At 46.1% G+C, this 19,044-nt stretch overlaps 2 protein-coding genes across 7 annotated transcripts in view; one reads left to right on the top strand and one right to left on the bottom strand.

The window, feature by feature from the left end:
• Positions 1–36: 36 nt before the first annotated feature.
• CNOT9 (CCR4-NOT transcription complex subunit 9) lies at positions 37–13,839 on the bottom strand. 4 transcript variants are annotated; one of them, XM_085584305.1, is made up of 8 exons: positions 13,624–13,839; positions 9,115–9,294; positions 8,650–8,765; positions 6,299–6,408; positions 5,406–5,515; positions 4,858–4,956; positions 2,356–2,447; positions 37–1,662 (listed from the first exon to the last, which is right to left on the bottom strand). In XM_085584305.1, exons 2-8 carry the CDS (start codon positions 9,154–9,156, stop codon positions 1,494–1,496), a joined length of 738 nt encoding a protein of 245 aa, XP_085440431.1. In that variant the 5' UTR covers positions 9,157–9,294; positions 13,624–13,839; the 3' UTR covers positions 37–1,493. The 4 variants fall into 4 exon arrangements, with proteins under 4 accessions (XP_085440431.1, XP_085440430.1, XP_021381902.1 ...); XM_085584304.1 differs by having other exon boundaries at positions 37–1,669; positions 2,357–2,447; XM_021526227.3 differs by having other exon boundaries at positions 13,748–13,839.
• A 96-nt stretch (positions 13,840–13,935) lies between these two features.
• USP37 (ubiquitin specific peptidase 37) overlaps positions 13,936–19,044 on the top strand; it is a 34,310-nt gene continuing 29,201 nt past the window's right edge. The window contains exons 1-3 of one of the 3 annotated variants that reach the window (XM_085584265.1): positions 13,936–14,060; positions 14,911–15,120; positions 17,879–18,050. In XM_085584265.1, the coding sequence (XP_085440391.1) occupies positions 14,965–15,120; positions 17,879–18,050 (328 nt within the window). In that variant the 5' untranslated portion in view covers positions 13,936–14,060; positions 14,911–14,964. Of the gene's footprint in view, positions 14,089–14,910; positions 15,121–17,878; positions 18,051–19,044 lie in introns of all 3 variants that reach the window. The other 2 variants (XM_021526218.3, XM_085584266.1) reach the window with 2 other exon arrangements.

Below are 19,044 nucleotides of genomic sequence, written 5' to 3'. Positions count from 1 at the left end.
GCCCCTACTCCCCGCGAAAGACCACACCAGTACCAATTTATGCTGGCTGGGGTTTTAATATTTATTAATCGGAATTTAAAAAAACCCAAAACAATAAACCAAACAAGCATTTTCATACCCTGGCAAGGTCAGGGTGGAAAGGAGGGAAAAGGCAATGGTTATAAAACAGGAACCCGAGGGCAAGGAAGAGGCTGTGCCCTTGTTATGCAAGGCTGTGAGAGGAGGAGGGAAGGGAAATGATGGGATTTAAGACACTGTTGGCACGACACTGCAGATGATCAGCAAAATGGGCTACTCGAAGAGGGGGGAGAAATTAAGTAGCTGCCCAAGCTTGCCTGTAGCTAAGAGCAGGCTTTTTGCTGCTGCAGAGCCTGGGAGCTCCTCCACTGCTTTGAGAGCCCGCTGCAGCCGCATTAGCCCCGCACAGGGGCGGCAGGTAAGTGGCTGTGGTCCAGTTTAATTGCAGTGGGGCCATGGCAGATGCCAAGGTAGGTTTCAAAGCTGAAATGGATGCACCTGGCTGGCAGAGAGGAGCAGGAGATAGGGGGGAAGGGAGGAGACAGGACTGAGAGGTGCCTGGCAGGCAGCAGCGGGTGCAGAAGGCAGCATACCTGGAGCCTGCAGGCAGCAGGAGATCAGTCGGTGGCCTGAGCACCACCTCAAGGCAGGAGCCCTCACACTGAGCTCCATGTGATAAGCCAGCCAGCAGCCTTCCCAGGTCTAGATGAGAAGCCGGCACACATCAGCCTCTGGCCACTGGTCAGCTGTGGAAGTGAACTATTTACAGCACAAGACGCACAATCCTGCTGTCCTCTCCTTCCCCAGAGCTCTGGGAAGCAACCTTATGGCATATGGGTTCATTGTGAGTAATCCACCCCTCTGCTTGGGGCAAGCACCACAGTGGCCTGGCTGCAGACACTTCCTCCATGCCAAAGGAAAAGAGAAGCTCACTGTGCCAGATGGATGCAGAGCCAGGAGCAAGGATGTGCTGGCAGGGAAAAAAGGCTCTCCCTGGACTACCTGCAACTGAGTAGCAGTATTAGGAGGGGATAAAACAACTGGATCAGCTTTTATTCAGTTCACTCATCTAAACAGACATGTAAACAAGAACTGACAAGGAACTGGAGGGACGTGGTGCACATACCCACTGTTGTACACCACTTGGGCAGAGGCTGAGTTTGCTGGAAAAGTGGACATCTGCACTACCCCCTGCCTGGAGGTAAGGGAAGAGATGCCACCCAAGCCTCCTGGAGACTGGGATCTACACAGATTTTTATTGATTTTTTTTTTGAAGCTGTAGTATCAGCATTTGCTGGTGTTGGGATCCCCAGAGGCTTGCTGCACTGCTACAGAGCAGCCCTTTGGCTGGGTGGGATGGTCCGACAGGCCAGCAGTCAGCTGGCATGCCCAGTTTGTTGCAGAAGAGGTCACCTGTTCCTGGTTCTCTGTAAACCTGAGCTGTTTCTTCCCCAGTGCCCCACCTCCCCCAGCAGTCATTGCGGAGGAAGAGGGATGCCCCGTGGGTCAGTGACTTGACCCTCCTGCAGGTTCTTGACGAGCTGAGCCAGCCAGCGTTTTGTGGTGGTGTCATCCTTCAGGACCTGGGCGAAGGTGGTGTCCTTCAGCTGGTCAGGAAGGCACTGCCTGAGAGCTTCACGTGCCCTACATCAAGAGACAAGAAACGGGGCCCAACAAATAAACTCACAGGGGCAAGAGGGGAGCAAGCCCCACTGGGGACACAGTGTTCCTTTGCCTGGAGGACTCCCTGCCAGAGCCAGCCAAGGAAAGCACTGAGCAGCAGCACCGTAGCAGGTGGCACTCAGCCAGCCAGCACAGCACCCACCCCTCACACTAAACCCTGCCAAGCAGCCCCTGCACCCCGACACCCAGCAGTAAAGTGATGTGATGCTAGGAGAGACTGGGGCAACAAATACACACCCAGCAGCTTTGGGCAGAGCTACTGGTCAGCAGGAGATCAATTTGTATTCTCTCAACTGAATTTTATCTACTGCTAACAGCCTGTCTTCATGCAGAAGAGGCAGGATATAGTGTACCTTCCACCTTAGGCCCTCCTTTATATCGTGTTCAAGCTACATGAGCTCAAGCAGTAGTAACCTGCATAGGTGGAATTTACACAGTCCTCCAACAGTCACTGTTTCTCCTATGCACCATAAAAGTTCCTGCGACTAGCAAGAAAAAAATCAAAAGGAAAAACCCCACCATCTTCCACACTGAGTTAAAGCTGACAGACCAGGAACCTTGATTCCCCCCGGGTGGGCATTCTGAAGAAGAACTGAAGAACTGTGCTTCCAAGGGCACAGGAGAAGCCCCTGCCCAAACTCCTAAAATGTTTACCTGGGGTTATCGGAAAGGCGAAGGTAGCAGCGGACGACATGTTTCAGCAGCCGTGCCGATGGCTCCTTGGAGAGCTGCAGGACCATTTTACCCTGTTTGACAGAGGCCAATGCCACCAGTTAAAGTCTTTAAAAGAACAGCTTCACAATCAACAGAGACTGGGAAAGTTAAACCACTTACTCTGGCTTCCCGCGCAGTACAGTCCATTACTGTTTATCCCCTGCAGGGAGCCTGGTGCTGCTTGCCAAGATGCCTTTGACAATAGCAGCTTGCCATGACATGGAAAGGGTTCTCCCAGCAGCTCAAGGAAAGCTCATCTCATTTCTGTTTAATTTTTACCTTCTAGGACTATTTAGCAACCCTTTGTGAGATTAAAGAGAACCTGGGGTTTCTCCCTCATGGAAGACAGACACATTCCAAACACTATGATAAGCTCAGGCTGAGTGACACCATGAGGTGTGGTCCCAAGCTCTGCAACACCCTCTGTTCTCATATGCATTCTCTTCATTTCAACATCCTTTTAGGACAATAGCAATACCCTGGAAAGCCAGGCCATAGGACTGGGCTCACCCACACTTGTAGTAAGGTCCTTATCTGGTCTTAGCACAGATCCAAACAGTGTATTTTTTCTTTCTGCTACATCCCTTGTGAAGCTGTTCCAGGGAAGCAAGGCATAAACAGATCTTCCTGGCCCAGTCTTTGTTTCTCACACTAAGTAGGACATTACACATGGCTGCACCTTTGAACATGCCCAGCTGAGCAAATTCACACACCTGCTCTGAGGAATTTAACAGATTGTAGGCTTGTATATGAGTGAATCACATCTGCCCAACAAGTTGTTTTCTTTTCCTGTAAACTACATTGGCTAGCACTAACCATTTTCCCCATTAGCAAAATTCACCTGTATTTGGATATCCTGGATGTTAGCAATTAGCAGGTCCCCCTTGTCTGGCCTTTTGCAAGCTTCCCATTCTTAGCAACTCCCCAGGATTACCAATTATTTCTTCAAAATAAATAACCACAAGGTCCTCAGAGAGATCCTGGATGGAAAATACTAACTTGCTCTTTTAAAAGCATATAATACTTGTGTGACATCTTACTCAGTTATCAGCAGACATGGAAGTAAATCATCATCCTCATTAGACAGGAGTACACTATCCTGATTTTTGAAATAGACAATGAAAAAAGTCTGTTAACATTTTCATCTTTCTCTCTAGCACTATGGAATATTGATCCTGCCAGTGCTTCACCCAGCTCTGGGACAACACAGGTTAACACAGCTTTACACACCCACATCCTCCTGTGTTCAAAGAAGAATTCATGTCTGGGAATGGCATGGTCTCCTTCCCTCCCCTATCTCAGAGTTTCTAATTGCATCCTTCACTTTGCCCCCAGGTCAGATGTACTTTCATCAAAGCTGATCTTCTTCTTGAATGCAAAAATCACATCACATTGGATGTTAGGGACATCAGCTCAAAATCATTCATATTTTGCTGATTGTGGATGAATAAGAGACAATTTGCAAAAACAGACAAGTAAATATTCCTAATGAAAATATTAACATTTAGTCACAGAACCAGCATTGCAAAGTACCTAACTTACTGCTGTGTTTTCTTCTCCTGAGATCATCCTTTAAAAAGCAAACAAACACACAAAAAAAGCTTGGCAATAGCTATTCCAGGGCAGATTTGTATTCCCCTTGGCAAACTCAAAGATAAAGTTCAAGCTGGGGCTATTATTCCTGGGATGAATACATTTTTAGTACCCAAACTCATTCTTTACAGGGATCACAGAATGGGCAGAACTTGTTTGCTCTCTTTGTACTACAACACAAAAATTTGAGCATATGAAGCAGACAGTAGAAACCAGATTCCGAAAGGAAAAAAATTAGGGTGGCATTCTAGGCAGCCAGCAGGAAACCCGTGAAACCCCTTGGTCAAAGACACTGTAGGTGCAAAATGTTTCCATGGGTTCAAGGGGTGGATGGGACAAACACTGGGGGTTACTACATAGAAACCCCACAAGTGGCCCCAGAAATTCAAAGATGAAAGTAGCTGGCAGCTGTGGGACTGTTATGAAGACAAGTATGATATATACTTGCCCTGCTATTTCAATGTGTTGTGAGAGACAGGGGTGGGACATAGATCCATGATCTGAAGTGTGTGACCATTCTTACATAAAATTAGATCAATTCACATCCCATCAACAAATGGAAACACCCACAACTCTGGAATATCTTTTTCTTCTCTGAAGAGGTTTACCTGTTTTACCTTGGGGACTTAGTATATCACAACTAATATGTGTTCTCTTGACATGCAAACCAGAAGTATACAAAGGGAAAATGGAAGCAGAGCTACAGTGCCACAAACAATTAGCCCAACTATCATTTGCCTCCCTCATCCTGTGCTCCAGCCAGCAAGCAGTAGTTGCTGAAGAGGTTGGCTGCTATAGCATAATTTTTTCTTTTTTAGATACAAATACTTTAAAAACAAATAATCTTACCAGTATCATGGCAACGTGGGAAAACCGCTCATAAGTCTGACAGATATATGCCAGCCCTGTGTCATCCAGGAGGATTTTCTGAAGAATAAACGTAGCAACCTAGAATGGGGAGAAAGCAGAAAACAAAGCATATAAACAACTTATCTACCCTGAAAAGGGACAGCCTTTGTGTGGTGCTCTTTTCAAGTCAGCCCCAGGGTTGAAAAGTCTTCCAGCAGGCAGCAAATGCTTTAATCGGTGAAAGTTAGAAGCCAAAATGAAATGCAGGACAGTACACAATGCCTGGCATCTCTGACTAAAGAAAAGAGATGGACACAAAGCAGAGTGTACAAGATGACTGGATTCAGGTTGCATAAGATGCCAACTACTGCCAGGCCACTCAGGCAGCCTCAGTTCTTGGTATGTTTGTTTTCTGAGGAGGTAAAAACTCCACCCAGACTTGTCCCAGCATTTTTAACAGCAGAGAAGCCAGCTCTGCAGGGCACTGGTTGCGTGGTCAGTCAGAGATGAACAATGATGTGTCTTTATTAAAACAAAGAAAAAGGTACCGTTTTGGAGAGCTCACTGCCAGACTCCATAATACGTAAGCACAGGGGGATAATTTCTGTTGTCAATAAGAAATTTATCACTTCTTGTTCATCAGTTTTCACCAAGGCCCCTTGAAGTAAAAACAAAATCCAAAATCAGTAAATGATGAACTGTTTAAAAAAAAATCACACCTTTCAAGGAGGTGCTTGGCCCCCCCCAGAAACCATTCAGTCTGGATGCCAGGTAGAGAACTGTCATCCTAAACATGTTGCAGCACATAACTGGAGAATAAATCATTTTGGCAGGGTAAAAATAATCAGTGTAAAAGTAATTTGTTTGGGGGTTGTTTATTTTTCAGAAAGGGGATGCACTCTTGGCTCTCCCTCAGTAGTAACACAAAAGGATCATGGCGCTCACAGAAACCTCTGGGACAAAGAAATCCATTTTAAGACATTTTAAGATTCTTTATGCATTGAGAGAAAAAATATTTGGGCAGAAAGAAGAAAACAACAAAAAAAAACCACAACAAAACAGGATAAGGGGAAGACAGGGAAAATACACCCAAGTCAATCAATGACAGAAACCCAGAAAAAGCCCCAGCCTGTACCCACCCATCCTAGTGCCTAGCAGGGAGGGCTGAGGGTGAAGGTACAACAAGTCTGCAGATACTTGCACTCCAAGAAACATATTTTTGGCAATGCATTTAGACTTCAGTGGGTTTTTATAACTGTAAAGGAAGAGGAGTCTGCTTCACAATGGAAAAACAGCAGTTCCTTCTCTTACTACTACGGGACTTGGAAAATCCCAGTAACAAGAGACCTCTGACTTCAGCCATGCAGGTCTCTATGCCCACAGCATGAACTGCTCTAACTCAGTAAGAGATCAGTGCTCCAGCCTGAGCCTGGCTGCTCACCAATGACTCCGAGGCTTGTGAGCCGCAGGTACTCAAACGGACGGGTCTTGCTGACCGTGTGCAGGAAGGGGTACAGGAAGAGAGGAATATGAGCTGCCAGAAAAGCTGATCTGTAGGAAGAGAGAACACACAATGTTAACAAGGGAAACAAAGTGAGCACACAATCTGAAATCTGGCATTACCGTACAGAGCCTCAGACTCTTCCTGGTGGGACCCCATTGCTACTGCTCCTCAAAAGAGCGTAACATTTAATTCTCTGATGGGAAGGCACGAAGCAAATCCTGCACTGGGCACAGCACAAAACCTAACACCTGATCTGTCAATTACTTGCATTCCTGCCTCAGCTGACCAGGAACTGAGCACACCCTGTTGTTTTTATTACCTCCTCCTGCCACCCAGTCCCTCCCTTTTTACCTTCACTGCCGCAATTCACCTTGCAGGCTCCCAATGGCAAGGATTGTCAGCTGCAATGCCTGTGAAAAGCACCTCTCAGAAACACAGATTGGTTGAGCTTTAGGCATCACCAGAGTTTAAATGTGCACTAACACCTTTCCCCAAGAGTCCTCACATTGCCTTTCTGGCAGTAGTGAAAAATCAAAATTGCAAGTAGAATGCTGGAGATTGCTCTGCTAACAGAAGGAAGCTCTCTTGAACAATCATACAAAATACTTCTTCAATTTTCAGTTTTTAAACTTTACATATAGTTTTGTAAAACTACCCTGTTTCTTTGGATATCATCTCATGGTGGGGTTGCTGTTTAACATTTCTTTGCAGCAGCTCAAAACCAACTTCAGTTATGCTGCTGCTCAGCAGTAACAGAAGCATGAGATTGTGGATCTCTGGGTAGTTTCCTTCTGAATTCTAGCTACTGATTTTGGCTGAACCAACATCATATTTTTCCCTACTGACACAGGCTGGGCACAGATTGAGAAAACATGAAGTCAGACACTGGCTGAGGACTCCAAAAATGGCTCTGCTATTGCTCCCTTGTCTTACACTTGCCTGGGAAAGACAGTCCTGTTCAATCCACCCTTTCAAAACCTGGTCAAAAAAACTGTAACCTGAAATTTAAGTTCTTTTTTGACTTCGCAGAATATTCTGAGTTGAAAGAGACCCATAAGGATCATAGAGTCCAGCTCTTAAGTGAACAGCCCATATGGGGACAGAAGCCACAACCTATGGGGACAGAACCCACAACCTTGGCATTATTGATTCTGTGCTCTAACCAAGCTCCTTGCCTAAATAATTGTAAGCTCAAGGATCTTTGCATACAGCACTCAATACAAAGGTACCCTTAGCTCTGGCTGACCTCCCAGAAGCTGCCACAACCCAGTGTTCTGAGAATTTGCAAGATCTCAGGATGACCCAGGGAATTCAATGCATTTAGGGCCATAAAGCTGTCATCCTGATAATCCATGCAAACAAGTAAAAGCAGCAGCAGACAGCTGCCTATCTGTCAGATCTGTTGTCTTACTTCTCTCAAACAAACAAACAAACAAAAAAAAGGAGCTAAAGTGCTTCTTAAGTATAACACATGGGCTGAGATGTCAATATCAACACCTCAAAAACTCACACAACTTGGAAACACTTGTTATGAACAACAAAATAAAGTTTAATCTTTTGGGGAATGTACTTTGCAATGTATATACAAGGTTAAATGCTGTTGGTACAAGTAACAAATTGTGATTAGAAGTGTAGTTAACAATGTATGTCTAAGGATGGATGTTGTTGACACAAGTAACAGATTGCGATTGGAAACGTAGTTAACAGTATATTGTAAAGGGTTAGGTGTTGTGGGCACAAGTAACAAATGGTGATTACTTATATTAAAACTTAGTACTGTTGTGCATGTATTAAAGGGGAGTGGAACTGGGGAGGAGATGCCAATCTTTGTGGAGGGGGCAGAGAAGCTTCCAGGAGGCGACAGAGAAGCTTCCAGAAGTATTGTATCATGGAACACAGCCACAGCTTGACTCAAGATTGGAAGAGAGACCAATAGGAGGCGAGGATCTCAAAATGATTGGCCAAGACTGCACCAACTTATAGGCTAAGCAGCAACAGAGAAATAGATCGATCATAGCACGGATCCTGAGCGCCCCAATCAGGAGAGGAGAGCGAGACTTTAAAAGGACTGGGCTGTCTGACACCCGGGTCTTTCCTCAGAGCCTGGAACCTTGGAAACACCCCTAGGTTACACTTATTAAGTTGTTGAAACAGTCTCCGGACTAGCCTGAGGCTTTTGCTTCCAGCCGTTCTGTTTGCAATAAACAGGATTACCTGTTTTTAATCGACTGGCCTCCTTTTTTGTTACTTTAAAGTTTTCTTTGTAAGCCTGTACGTAACACACTTACCTTGTTTCAGGGTGTGATGCAACACACTGCAGCAGAGCTAAAGCATTGCAGACTCTGTTGGACTGATGGGCTGTCAAAGTCGGAGGGTTGATTGATGGATAAATATTTACAATTTCCTAAAAATTAACAGAGAGTGGAAAGTTAAAGGAGAAAAATACCAGAAAGCTACACCAATGCATTTGCCTGGCAAGGAAGTGCAGTGACAGCAGATAACAGTCTGCTGGCAGTTAGATGGCAGCCACCATGCTGCCCAGGCAAGGGCAGAGCTGGGTTTGAGTCAATTTTACATGGAGTCACAGGAGTGCATTCAAACCTTAATCTGCTCCCCCCACCAAAACAAAGATCATACTCCCAAGCAATGGCAACAAGGGATCCCACCAGTTCCTCCTCAGATCCACTCATGGATGCACAAGCTCTGCAGCACGGAACAAAGACACAGACAAAGACTCAGACAGCCCAACCCACCTGAAGGAGTGCTGCGATCGTGCCGAACGAGTGCCACAGCATTGGGGCGAGGTCGGGCACGGACTCGCGCTTCTTGCTCAGCTCCAGCAGTGCATTCTCCCGGGTCTCGGGGCTGGACAGCTCGTTGATCCATTGGTAGATCTTCTCACGGTCAACCTGAGCCAGGGCTGTTGGCACAGGCTGGGAGGGAGACAGGAAAGCTTCAGTCCAAACTTTTTATCCAGTTCTCACCCAAACTGTTCCCACAATCTGACAGAAAAAGAAATTCCTGGGAGGGCAGGACCTAAAGCTCTATTAAGACGTCCTGGATATGGCTCCACCCCTTCCTTAGATTAGTCTTAGTATTTCACCTATTGAAATTCTAGGGCTTTATTTCCTGGCCTGAATGATTAAAACAATCTCTCTTAATCCCCTTGTCAAGCAGTACCACTGTAACTTCATTCAGCACTGAGAGCCAAGCTGCTGCCCAGCTGTGCTAGCAGAGCTCCTGGGAAGCAACATACATTTCAGCCAGCTATCATTTGTTCCACCTGCATTTAGCATGAATTTATTTCATGCTTCAAGTGCAAGATTCCACAGATTCAGAATAAGGCAGAGCTTACCTTTTCCTAGCCACAAACACCCATGATATTGGAAACTGCCAGTGAGATTCATCCAATACACATGAGAAAAATATTCATACAAACACTAGAAAAAATTTCACTACTTCACCATCAGTATGACACTGGCCACAGGCAGTAACAGCTGCTGTTACCAATGGCTTGTATTGATACCAGGTTCATTGTTCACATGCATGGAGCTAAAAGGGAATTTTTCAAGAATTAATTTGTGCAAGATCTCAGGATGATATGTTTCCTGTTCAAAATAAACCCAGAGAAGGGTAGATCAGTATTCCTGGCCAAGACACATTTTCTACTACTCAAGGGAAATTAAAATTTTGCTTCTGCCTCTCTTGAAACATCAGGGAAATAACAGTATCAAGATCAACAAGTTCTCAACACAAAAAAAATGATGGAGAAGAGGGACTGTAGCGTAATTTCTGTGGAGAAGGCAAGGCACAAGCCCTTCACTGAAACTTTGTCTCCTGCCTCTGCTGGCACAAGCAGCACTCGGTGCAAACAAATGCTCTGCAGATTTCCTAAGGAGATAATTTGGCGACTCAGATACAAAATTTTGAGGAAGACAAAAACCATCACTAAAACCTGTGTGAACATTTCCAGAACCAGGTCAGAACCTTTTCAAACACTGTTGCAGTGGTTGTTATTAAAGCTAAGCACAGTCCTGTTGGTACTTGCTGCTCCTGAGACAGCCCAGCCAGCATGCAACCAGCTCTCCATCCCACTGTGCACGGTGATCCCAGCTGGGAACAGGACTGTATTTCTTTATTTTGTAACCCCAACTGAAACTCTTCATGTGCTCCCCACAACAGATGCATGCAGAGCGCATACCACAGTGACAGCAACGCTGTCACCAAGCTGCTTAGCACTGAGACACACAGAATACAGGGGAGCTCAGGAACTGAAAGTGGCTGCAGCGAAACCTGAAGCCACATGGCAGAGGCAGTCCCAGAAGGTATGCAGGAGGGATGGAGAGAGTTCTCAACCTTTGCCAGACACCAACAGCTTTCTTCCTCTATGCCTGCAGAGGTTTCCCTCCTCTGTTTATCCCCGTTTTATTTCCACAGTCACATCCAAAGACATTCTTCCCCAGCTGTGAGATTTCTCTCTGCTCCATCCACCTCCATTGTATTATTTAACGTAAATGTTCATACGTAAACCAATGTGGTGTTATCAGTCCCTCTATTCTAGGGCTCAAATACTTTTTTAGCTGTTCATATTTCCTCCTGTCCTCTTTTCTCTCACTGTCATGGCTTAAGAATGGTATTCTCCAATTTAGTATTCCCACTGAAACCATTCCAAACCACTTGCCACTCACTCCCTCTCTCTTTCCAGTCCCAGTCCCCCTGCTCCAAGATGGAAAGGGGAATGGGGGCACAAAAGGTAAATATCACAGGTTGAGATAGCAACAATTTACTGGGAACAGCAATGACATAAGAAAACTAACTAATATTAGTGACAGAGGGTACAAGAAAAGAAAAGTTACTGCTCACCCCACAAAATTCCCCCTACAATACCAACTGCTTCCTGGGCCATGCAGCCCCAAGCTCAAATCAAGTCCTTTCTCCCTCTCTGAAAAATGATGTGAGGTGGTTCAGAATAAACTCTGGAGCCTAGCTATGCTTCTTCCCATCTAATGCAAAAAATAACTCTGTTCTGGGCATAACCAGAACCAGGACACTCACCTACTCAATTTCTAATTTTTTTTCCCCAAAATCTCAAACTAAATTAATGATCCTGCCAAGTTTCTTGTGCCCCTACAATTGTGACTGCAATTGCAATGCTAACTTCTACACTGAAGCTCAAAAAGAGAGGGAGAATGAACAGAGCTCATTTGTTTTTATGTGGGATGGTGGATTGACAAGCACTGTAGCAATAATGTTGTTATAATTGTGTTATCTAAAGCTTCCATCTATTTTTCTAGACTCACTGGAAGTTTCAGTTCCTGTAAGCTTAAATACATCGACCCCTTAAAAGCACAATCATGTGCTTGTGATCCCTAGAGAACACTAAGTAGATTTTCCACACAAGTTTATGATGTCCAATATATGCCTTAGCCAGAACAAATTGCTTTTCATAGGCCCTACAGTTGCTCTTTTTGTTTTAGTTTATATGGACTTTTTTTCTTCCCCCTAATTCCCTATTTCATTATTGTTTCTTCTTCTCCCTCTAAGACCCAAAATTCTGGGGAACCCTGAAAGCCACACAGATCTTCCAAGCTCCAGGACAGAACCCCACCAGGTAGAATTTCTTTTGCACACAGGGAAAACAAAACTTATAAACAGTATTAGATCAGAAAAAAATCTTGTAACATCTTTTCTCCTTCTTGGAGAAAAGACATCTCTAATGCTGACATAACAAATTGATTTACGCAAAAGGCTTTCTCCTCCTAATTGAGCAGCTGCTGCTAGGCACAGTGGTAAAAGTCCTGCTGAGCCAAAGTCTAAGCTCACTGACTGTGGTAGGAAACATTTCAATACAGAACTACCAGTTAGCATAAACTATGCATAAATTAAATATACATTCAAGTGAGTCCTAAAATAAAGTTGCTCTCTATTCTGAAATTTTTTTTTGTTAAAATTGTCTTTAAAAAGGAGAGGTAACTAGACACAGGATTAATGGGAGATATGCCTAATGGGAGTCCTTCATGCATTTTAACAAACACTAAAGAATTACAGTGCTATAAAAATGTAAACGCTGATTAAGAAAGTTTACCTGATCTGGCACACCCTTCCATGTTCTGGAGAACAGTACTTAAAATCAGAAGTATTTGACAGCACTCCAAGAACTAGTTAAAGTCATAAGCATTTAAACAGAGGAGAAATGTAAAAAGTTCTTTAACTCCTGTTCATCAAAACTTTACTTACTCATTAGCTTGGCAGTCCAACCAGACCCTCGATCTAAGTTCATGTGAAACAGCTCTATCTGCTGGCTTTGCATTACACCTCCCACACTCAGTACACACAAGACTCAATCAGCTCTAGGAAGTCTTTCACATGCCATGAACGAGCATTTGGAGGAGAAAAAACCAAAACACAAACCCAATCACGTGGGAGATACAAAGCAATAACCACATCCTTCAAACTCCGCTTCCATTTTTGAACCCACCCAGGCCAAGGTACTGTTCCAGTCCTGCCAGCCCGAGCATCAGGCACCGTATCCAGCCATGGCAGGTTCCTGAGGAGGAAGAGGGCAAGCACCAGCTGTGGCCGGTGCTGCACTGCCACGGGACAAAGGGAAGCAGGAGCAGGCAGCACCTGCTGCCATGAGGGGCTTTTCACCGTCTACTCTTTCCCTCTGCAGTCAAGGCCAGCAGTAAAACAGCTCCCCAGAAGGCAGAGGAGGTGGCTGGGCACGCAGGAGGTGTTGCAGATAAGTGTTTTAAGGCCACTTAAAGAAAATGTACTCTGAATATTTTGCTTCAGCGGGAGGGTCTTCCTTATCCCTTCTTGTCCTACCTTCTCCTGTCCTTACCATTTTCTTCCCTGCTCTTCCCCCTCCACACACTCAGCGGATAATAATTTTTTGGATTTATTTTGGCTGTAGATTAATCCGTTTTAGACTTTCGTCTGCTTTTCTTCGATGTGCTTCTTTAAAAGTAGAGCAAACCTTACCAACAAAATTTGTCACGCTTCTGCTTTTGTATCAAACGTGCTTTTGCCGACACCTTTGCTAGTGGTTCTCTAAGGAACCCCAAAGCCCTGACTCGCTGCAGGAGGCAGCGCGGCAGGCAGGGGGAAGGGGGAACGCCATACGTGAGGCACACGAGGCACAGCCGGCTCACCCAGCGGCAGCGAAACCTCCCTGCCCCGGACGAGCCCCGCACGGAGCAGCCGGAGCTCGGCAGCTGCCGAACGGACCGCGCCAGTGACGCCGCGGGCGCGGAGCTCACCGGGGCTCCGCCACCGCACGGCCTCAAGCTCCCCCCGCGCCGCAAGCAGCCGCGCTCCCGCTCCCCGCACGGTCCGCGCAACGCGGCCCCATCCCCGACACGGTCCCGTGGGCGGCCGGCTCACCGCGGCCGTGGCCAGGCTGTGCATGGTGGCCGGTGGGAGCGCAGCCGCCTCACGCTGCCGCCGCCATGGGCTCGGCGCCGCCGCCGCCCCTCCCCGGCCGCGCGGGGCACGCCGGGACGGGCCCGGGCGGGGCCGGCGCCTGCGCGCGGGGCGGGCGCGCGCGGGGCGCGCCGGGAAGGCGCTGCCGCGCTGACGTGAGCGGGCGCGCGTTGCGCGCGGTCTCGCGCTGTGCGGCCGGTTCCCGCCATCCGCCGCCCCTTCCCCCGCCCCCCCCGGGCCTCGCCCCGGAACGCGCCGGAACGCGCCGGGACGCGCCGGGACGCAGGTACCGGGCACCGCAGGTACCGGGCAGCGCCGCCACCGCGCAGCGCCGCCGCCGACTCCTACCCGCTCCCGCCGGCCGTCCGCCCCTCCCGCCGCGCGGTCACCGCCTGCCCTCCGAGCGGCCCGGCCCGGGGCGGGCGGCGCTGCCGCGCTCACCGTGTGCGTGAGCGGCGGAAGCGGAGCGCGGCCAGGCCCGGGAGGAGCCGGGACACCGCCGGGTCGGGCGGGGAGCGGCGGCGGCTGAGCGCGGGATGGCCGGGGGAGGCTCCCCGGCAGCGCCGCCCGGGCTGCGCGCAGGGGCCGCTCCATTCATTCCCGCCGGGATCTGTCGGGAACGCGCCTCGCCGTGCTCTCCGGAACGCAGCCGGGGCTCTGTCGCCCCGGGCTCGTGGCTTTCCGCGCGGGGAGCAGCGGGGGAAGCCGGAGACCTCCGTCCCGGCCCTGCCAGGCGGCCGCGGGTCCCGCGCCGTCAGGAACGAGCTCGTTTTCTTAATCTGGAGTCCTCCTCCAAAACTCTGTTTCCCATCTCTTGCTATCTTTCCTCGGGCGCTTTTTTTCCCTCCCTTACCTTAAATCCGGTGAAGTTAAGGGATTTTAAGGACTTTTGTGTCTGGAATTCTGTCTGCTCACCTTTCAGCAGTAAGGAGTCGGTGCACTGCTGTTCATACTGGGAGAGATTTTATTAATCTGAGTTTTCTACAGTGCCGTCCAGCTCTTCCTCACTGCGTTTAAAATCAGTGAAACGGTTCTACCAAACTTCTACGGAATGTTCAAGCCATGCTTCCATCTTCCTTTAGCCATTATTTGGCCCACAAAGTTATACATTTCTCCTTTTTAACAGGTTTTTAAGGTGGAGCACACTTACTGTTGTTAGCTCTTTTCTGTGAGAAAGCATGGCTCTGTTAAAGGTGCACGGACCTGTCCGGATGCGCAGCATGCAGACTGGGATTACGAAATGGAAAGAAGGGAGCTTTGAAATTGTGGAGAAGGACAACAAAGTGAATCTAGTAGTTCACTACAATGTTGGAGGAATTCCAACCACGTTTCAGGTATGCCAGACATTAAGGCTTTTGTTTTAACAGTGCATGGATTGTGCTCTCTTGTGAACAGCTGTCCTCTTCAAGGCTATTAAGTGTCCTGCAGACTTCCCTCTGTCACTGTTTCTTGTTCCTCGTTTCCTGAACACTAATCCCTTTGTATAACTCTCCAGTAAATTATTTACACATATTGTTAAAGGCTCTACCAAGGTTGGTATTGAGATACCACTGAATGGGAAGGACCAAAAAAGCAGAAAAAAGTTACAGAAGTATAGAGCATCGTGGTTCACATTTCAGATTTTTGGATCCTGTGACCTTTCTCTTACTGGCACATTTGCATTCTCTAGAGAAGATCCTGACCATTTTATATTAGCTGTTTCCCCAGCTGAGGTGTAATGATGTTAATACACCTAATGTTCAGACTTTGCTGAACATTACTTGTTATGGCTGTTGTAGGTTTTTAATGCAGATGTAGATCACTGTTAAAAATACTCTTGAAATATTCAGCTAAATTTTTTCTCATTCTATAGTTGTTTTCAGGTCAGTCTTCCTAGATTTTGTGCAAAATGCCCCAAATCAAAAGCAGAGTGATTTTTCTATAAGAAACACATACCTGTTTTAAAAATATGTAATTGACATAAGAGCAGTTGGAGGAAAAAAAGATCCCAGTTTGTTTAGCAACTTTGCAATGGCCTAAAGTGATCTATATGTTGGCTTCTGCTTTTTCACACCACTCTTGTTTTTTGTCAGTAATGTTCACCAGGCTGTTCTCTGAGCCATTTATTTCTGTGTGTGCAGATGCTATGAAAAAAAAAGTTAATTTCTTTTCTAAAAGTTAGGTTTTTGCTGCCTTAGTGTCCTTAAAAGTCTCAGCCAAGAGTCTGGCAGCTGGTGTTGCCTGGAAATCAAGGCTGTCAGGAAATCATTAGCTATGATTGCTCCCACCTGTGTTACTGCAGACTTTCAAAGAGTCTCTGCCTTCTCAGGTGTGCTGCTGTGGCTGCAGGTTTCGTTTAATCCACTGTTGGACCATGTTGCTCCTGAGGAGAGCAGTCTTGTCTTCCCCTTGTGCATTCCCTGGGTGCCTGTTCTCACACACTCCTTTCTGCCTGATGAGTGATGTGGTGTGACAGCAACTCACAGGGAGGTTCCACAGGGAGGATGAGCCTACAGAACAGCTAACCATGGCCTAAAGGGGCAGGTTTTCTTCCCAACCTCTCATGTCTGCTGTCTCTGGCACTTGTCAGATCTCTTTGTGAGCTCAGTGGAGGGTTTTCACAGAAATTTGGGGAAAGGACTGAATGCAGGATCTAGCAGACAGGGTGATAAGCAACCATGCACCTGAGACTGCAGCAAAGGAGGAGGAGGAGGCTTGTGCTGAAGGGTAGTTTGTGTGAGACATCCCCAGGCTGTTGGCATGCCACTTCAGGTGTGACAAATTCCTGATGATCTTGCTGTAGAAGTAGCATTCCCTGTTTTTTTGACGAGCTGCTCTGAGAGAACTGAGTGAGCTCCCTGCCTGTTTTTAGTTTTCTGTAATGGAAGGTTTGGATGGAGCCGATATTATGTTTCTTTCTACGGTGACTAGTGTGCCATCGAATTTATTCTGTTAAATGATGTCTTGGAGATGTTACTAAGTTGTCCTAGGTAGTATTAAGATAATTACTTTGTTTCCCCACACCTGCCGAAACTATGGATGGAGTCCTCTGACAGCATTTTGAGTTGAAATGGGTTGTTTTGCTCTGAGATGGTGAAATAATTGTAATCCCTTTGCACTGGACTCAAGTGTTTCAACAGCATGAAAAACTTGGAGCCTATTATTCAATTCTTAGGTCTTTGAAGGTATTTTTAGCTTATATTTTTAAAAAATCCCAACAAAAAAGCCAAACCCAAAATACAAGGATTGAGCACAATGTGTTTCAGAAGTGTAATGCTCCCATTAAAACAAACCCATAGTTACTGATCAAGGTGGTTTTTCAGCCCCTCTTACAAGCTGCTGTTGTGTCTAGATTGGTTTTCCAAGAAGCTAGAGATCTAAATTGAAAAAAAAAAAATCTTGTTCTTGGGCATGAAGTGTCTTTTACTATCTCAGTCTTTTTGAGCTGCCCTCAACTTGCATGAGTAGTAGAACTTTACCCAACAGCCAGTTTTTGTAGGTGGCTTAGCATGAAACACAAGTAAGGTTATTATATTACAAAATAGCAGTGGCATCATTAGGAAGCACAAAGTCTTATTAAAATTATTTTTGTGCTCAACCATAACCCTGAAGGTTTTGTCATCACTTAATTGTTAAGATGTTGCATACAGAGTAAGCATGTTTCTTACTGACTTACCTCCTCAGCAGATTTTTTTAAATCTGTCTTCTTTGGCAGCAAATTGTGAAGTGAAACATTTGTGTTTAATACTTGAAACTTTCCCCATCCTAAATTGTATTTTGCTCTTGATGTGGAGGTTTTTACCAATTGGGACTTCGTGAAGTTGTTTTTCCTTTACACTTACAGATGTTACACTGAGTAGAAAAGCAAGTTTCAGAAAGCTTATCTCTAGAGACTGTTAAGCAATAGTGACACTGTCCTTACAGTTCTGTCAGATGCCAAGGTCACAGATTGTATTAATTTTATGAGGTTTAATGTTTCCTTGAAGTGGAGCAAGGAAAAGTATTTTGGTGGGAGTCTCTTATCCTGTCTATTTGAAATCTTTTGTTTGAATTTGTAAGTATTTTGGGCTTTTAAGGGTGGATTTATGCTTATAGTCACTTTCTTGTTTTCAGTTAAGCCATAACATTAAAACAGTGACCTTACGACCAAATGGCAGAAAACTGTGCTGCCTGATGCTAACACTAAAGGATACCAGCTTTCTGACAATTGATAAGGTACCTTTTAAAGATGCAAATGAAATGCGGATGTATTTGGATGCAGTCCATCAAGACAAGGTTCATACTGGTAAGTGCAATTGTTGTAAGTCATGTTACAACATTATGGAGAGGTGTTGTGTTCTCTTTTTCCCATCTTATCGTGGTTTAACCATATCCAACAACAGCTAAGCCCCAAGCATCTGCTCACTCAGTCTTCCTGGTGGGGTAGGGAATAAAATGAGAAAGTGAAAATGAGGAAACTTGTGGGCAGGCACAAAGACAGTTTAGTAAGTGAAGCGAGAGCTGTGCACGCAAGCAAACAAATGAGGAATTCACTCACCACTCCCTGTGGGCAAGCAAGTGTTCAGCCATCTCCAAGAAAGCAGTACTCTACCTGTGTCATGGTGACTTGAGAAGACAAACACCATCACTGTGCCTCCCTCACTTCTTCCCCAGCTTTATGCACTGACCATGATGCCACACGGTGTGGGATATCCCTGTGGTCATTTGGGGTCAGCTGTCCTGTCTGTGTCCCCTCCTGCCTTTCTGTGCAGCCTCTGCTTCCTGAGGGGTGATGTGAGCAGCAGAAAAGGCCTTGACTCTTTGTGAGCAGAGCTCAGCAATAACTATAACATCTCTCTTATCAGCACTATTTCCAGGACAAATCCAAAACAGCCTTATCATTGCTACTGTGAAGAAAATTAACTCTGCTCCAGCCAAAGCCAGCACACATTTTTAGCACATTTTGTCCCTGTGTTCCTGGCTTTCTTTGCACTTCTGTAAATGCTTCTTTCTGGCCTCAAACCCCATATTTTGTTTTATACCTTTCTCAGCTGAACAATAATCAGAGATTAACATAGGGAATTTTTTACGTTGTGTGTTGGTATTTGAAAGGTTGTTAATTGCCCATACACAGTCTCTTTTTATTTTACTTTGCTTTTTTTTTAAGGATAGGAAGTTTGCTGCCAAGTGGCTAAATGACCAGTATGAGGGATATTCATAAACACGTGCTTATGTCTGTGCATTCGTAATATTGTAGTCTGTTGGCAAGAACTCTGGCATGCCCTTTCCAAAATCAACTC

This window comes from Lonchura striata, chromosome 7 (assembly GCF_050655825.1).
Source record: "Lonchura striata isolate lonStrDom1 chromosome 7, ASM5065582v1, whole genome shotgun sequence".
Classification (NCBI taxonomy): Eukaryota; Metazoa; Chordata; class Aves; order Passeriformes; family Estrildidae; genus Lonchura; species Lonchura striata.
This window is presented reverse-complemented; position numbering and strand designations above follow the sequence as displayed.

Bases quoted from the DNA above. Each gene is read 5' to 3' on its own strand.
- CNOT9 (XM_085584302.1), bottom strand. From the start codon at position 13,771: ATGCACAGCCTGGCCACGGCCGCG. The intron at 8,766-9,114 runs GTGGGTTGGGCT...GTTAATTTTTAG, and splicing joins CGATCGCAGCACTCCTTCAG to GAAATTGTAAATATTTATCC. The intron at 5,516-6,298 runs GTGAGCAGCCAG...TTTTACTTCAAG, and splicing joins CACAAGCCTCGGAGTCATTG to GGGCCTTGGTGAAAACTGAT.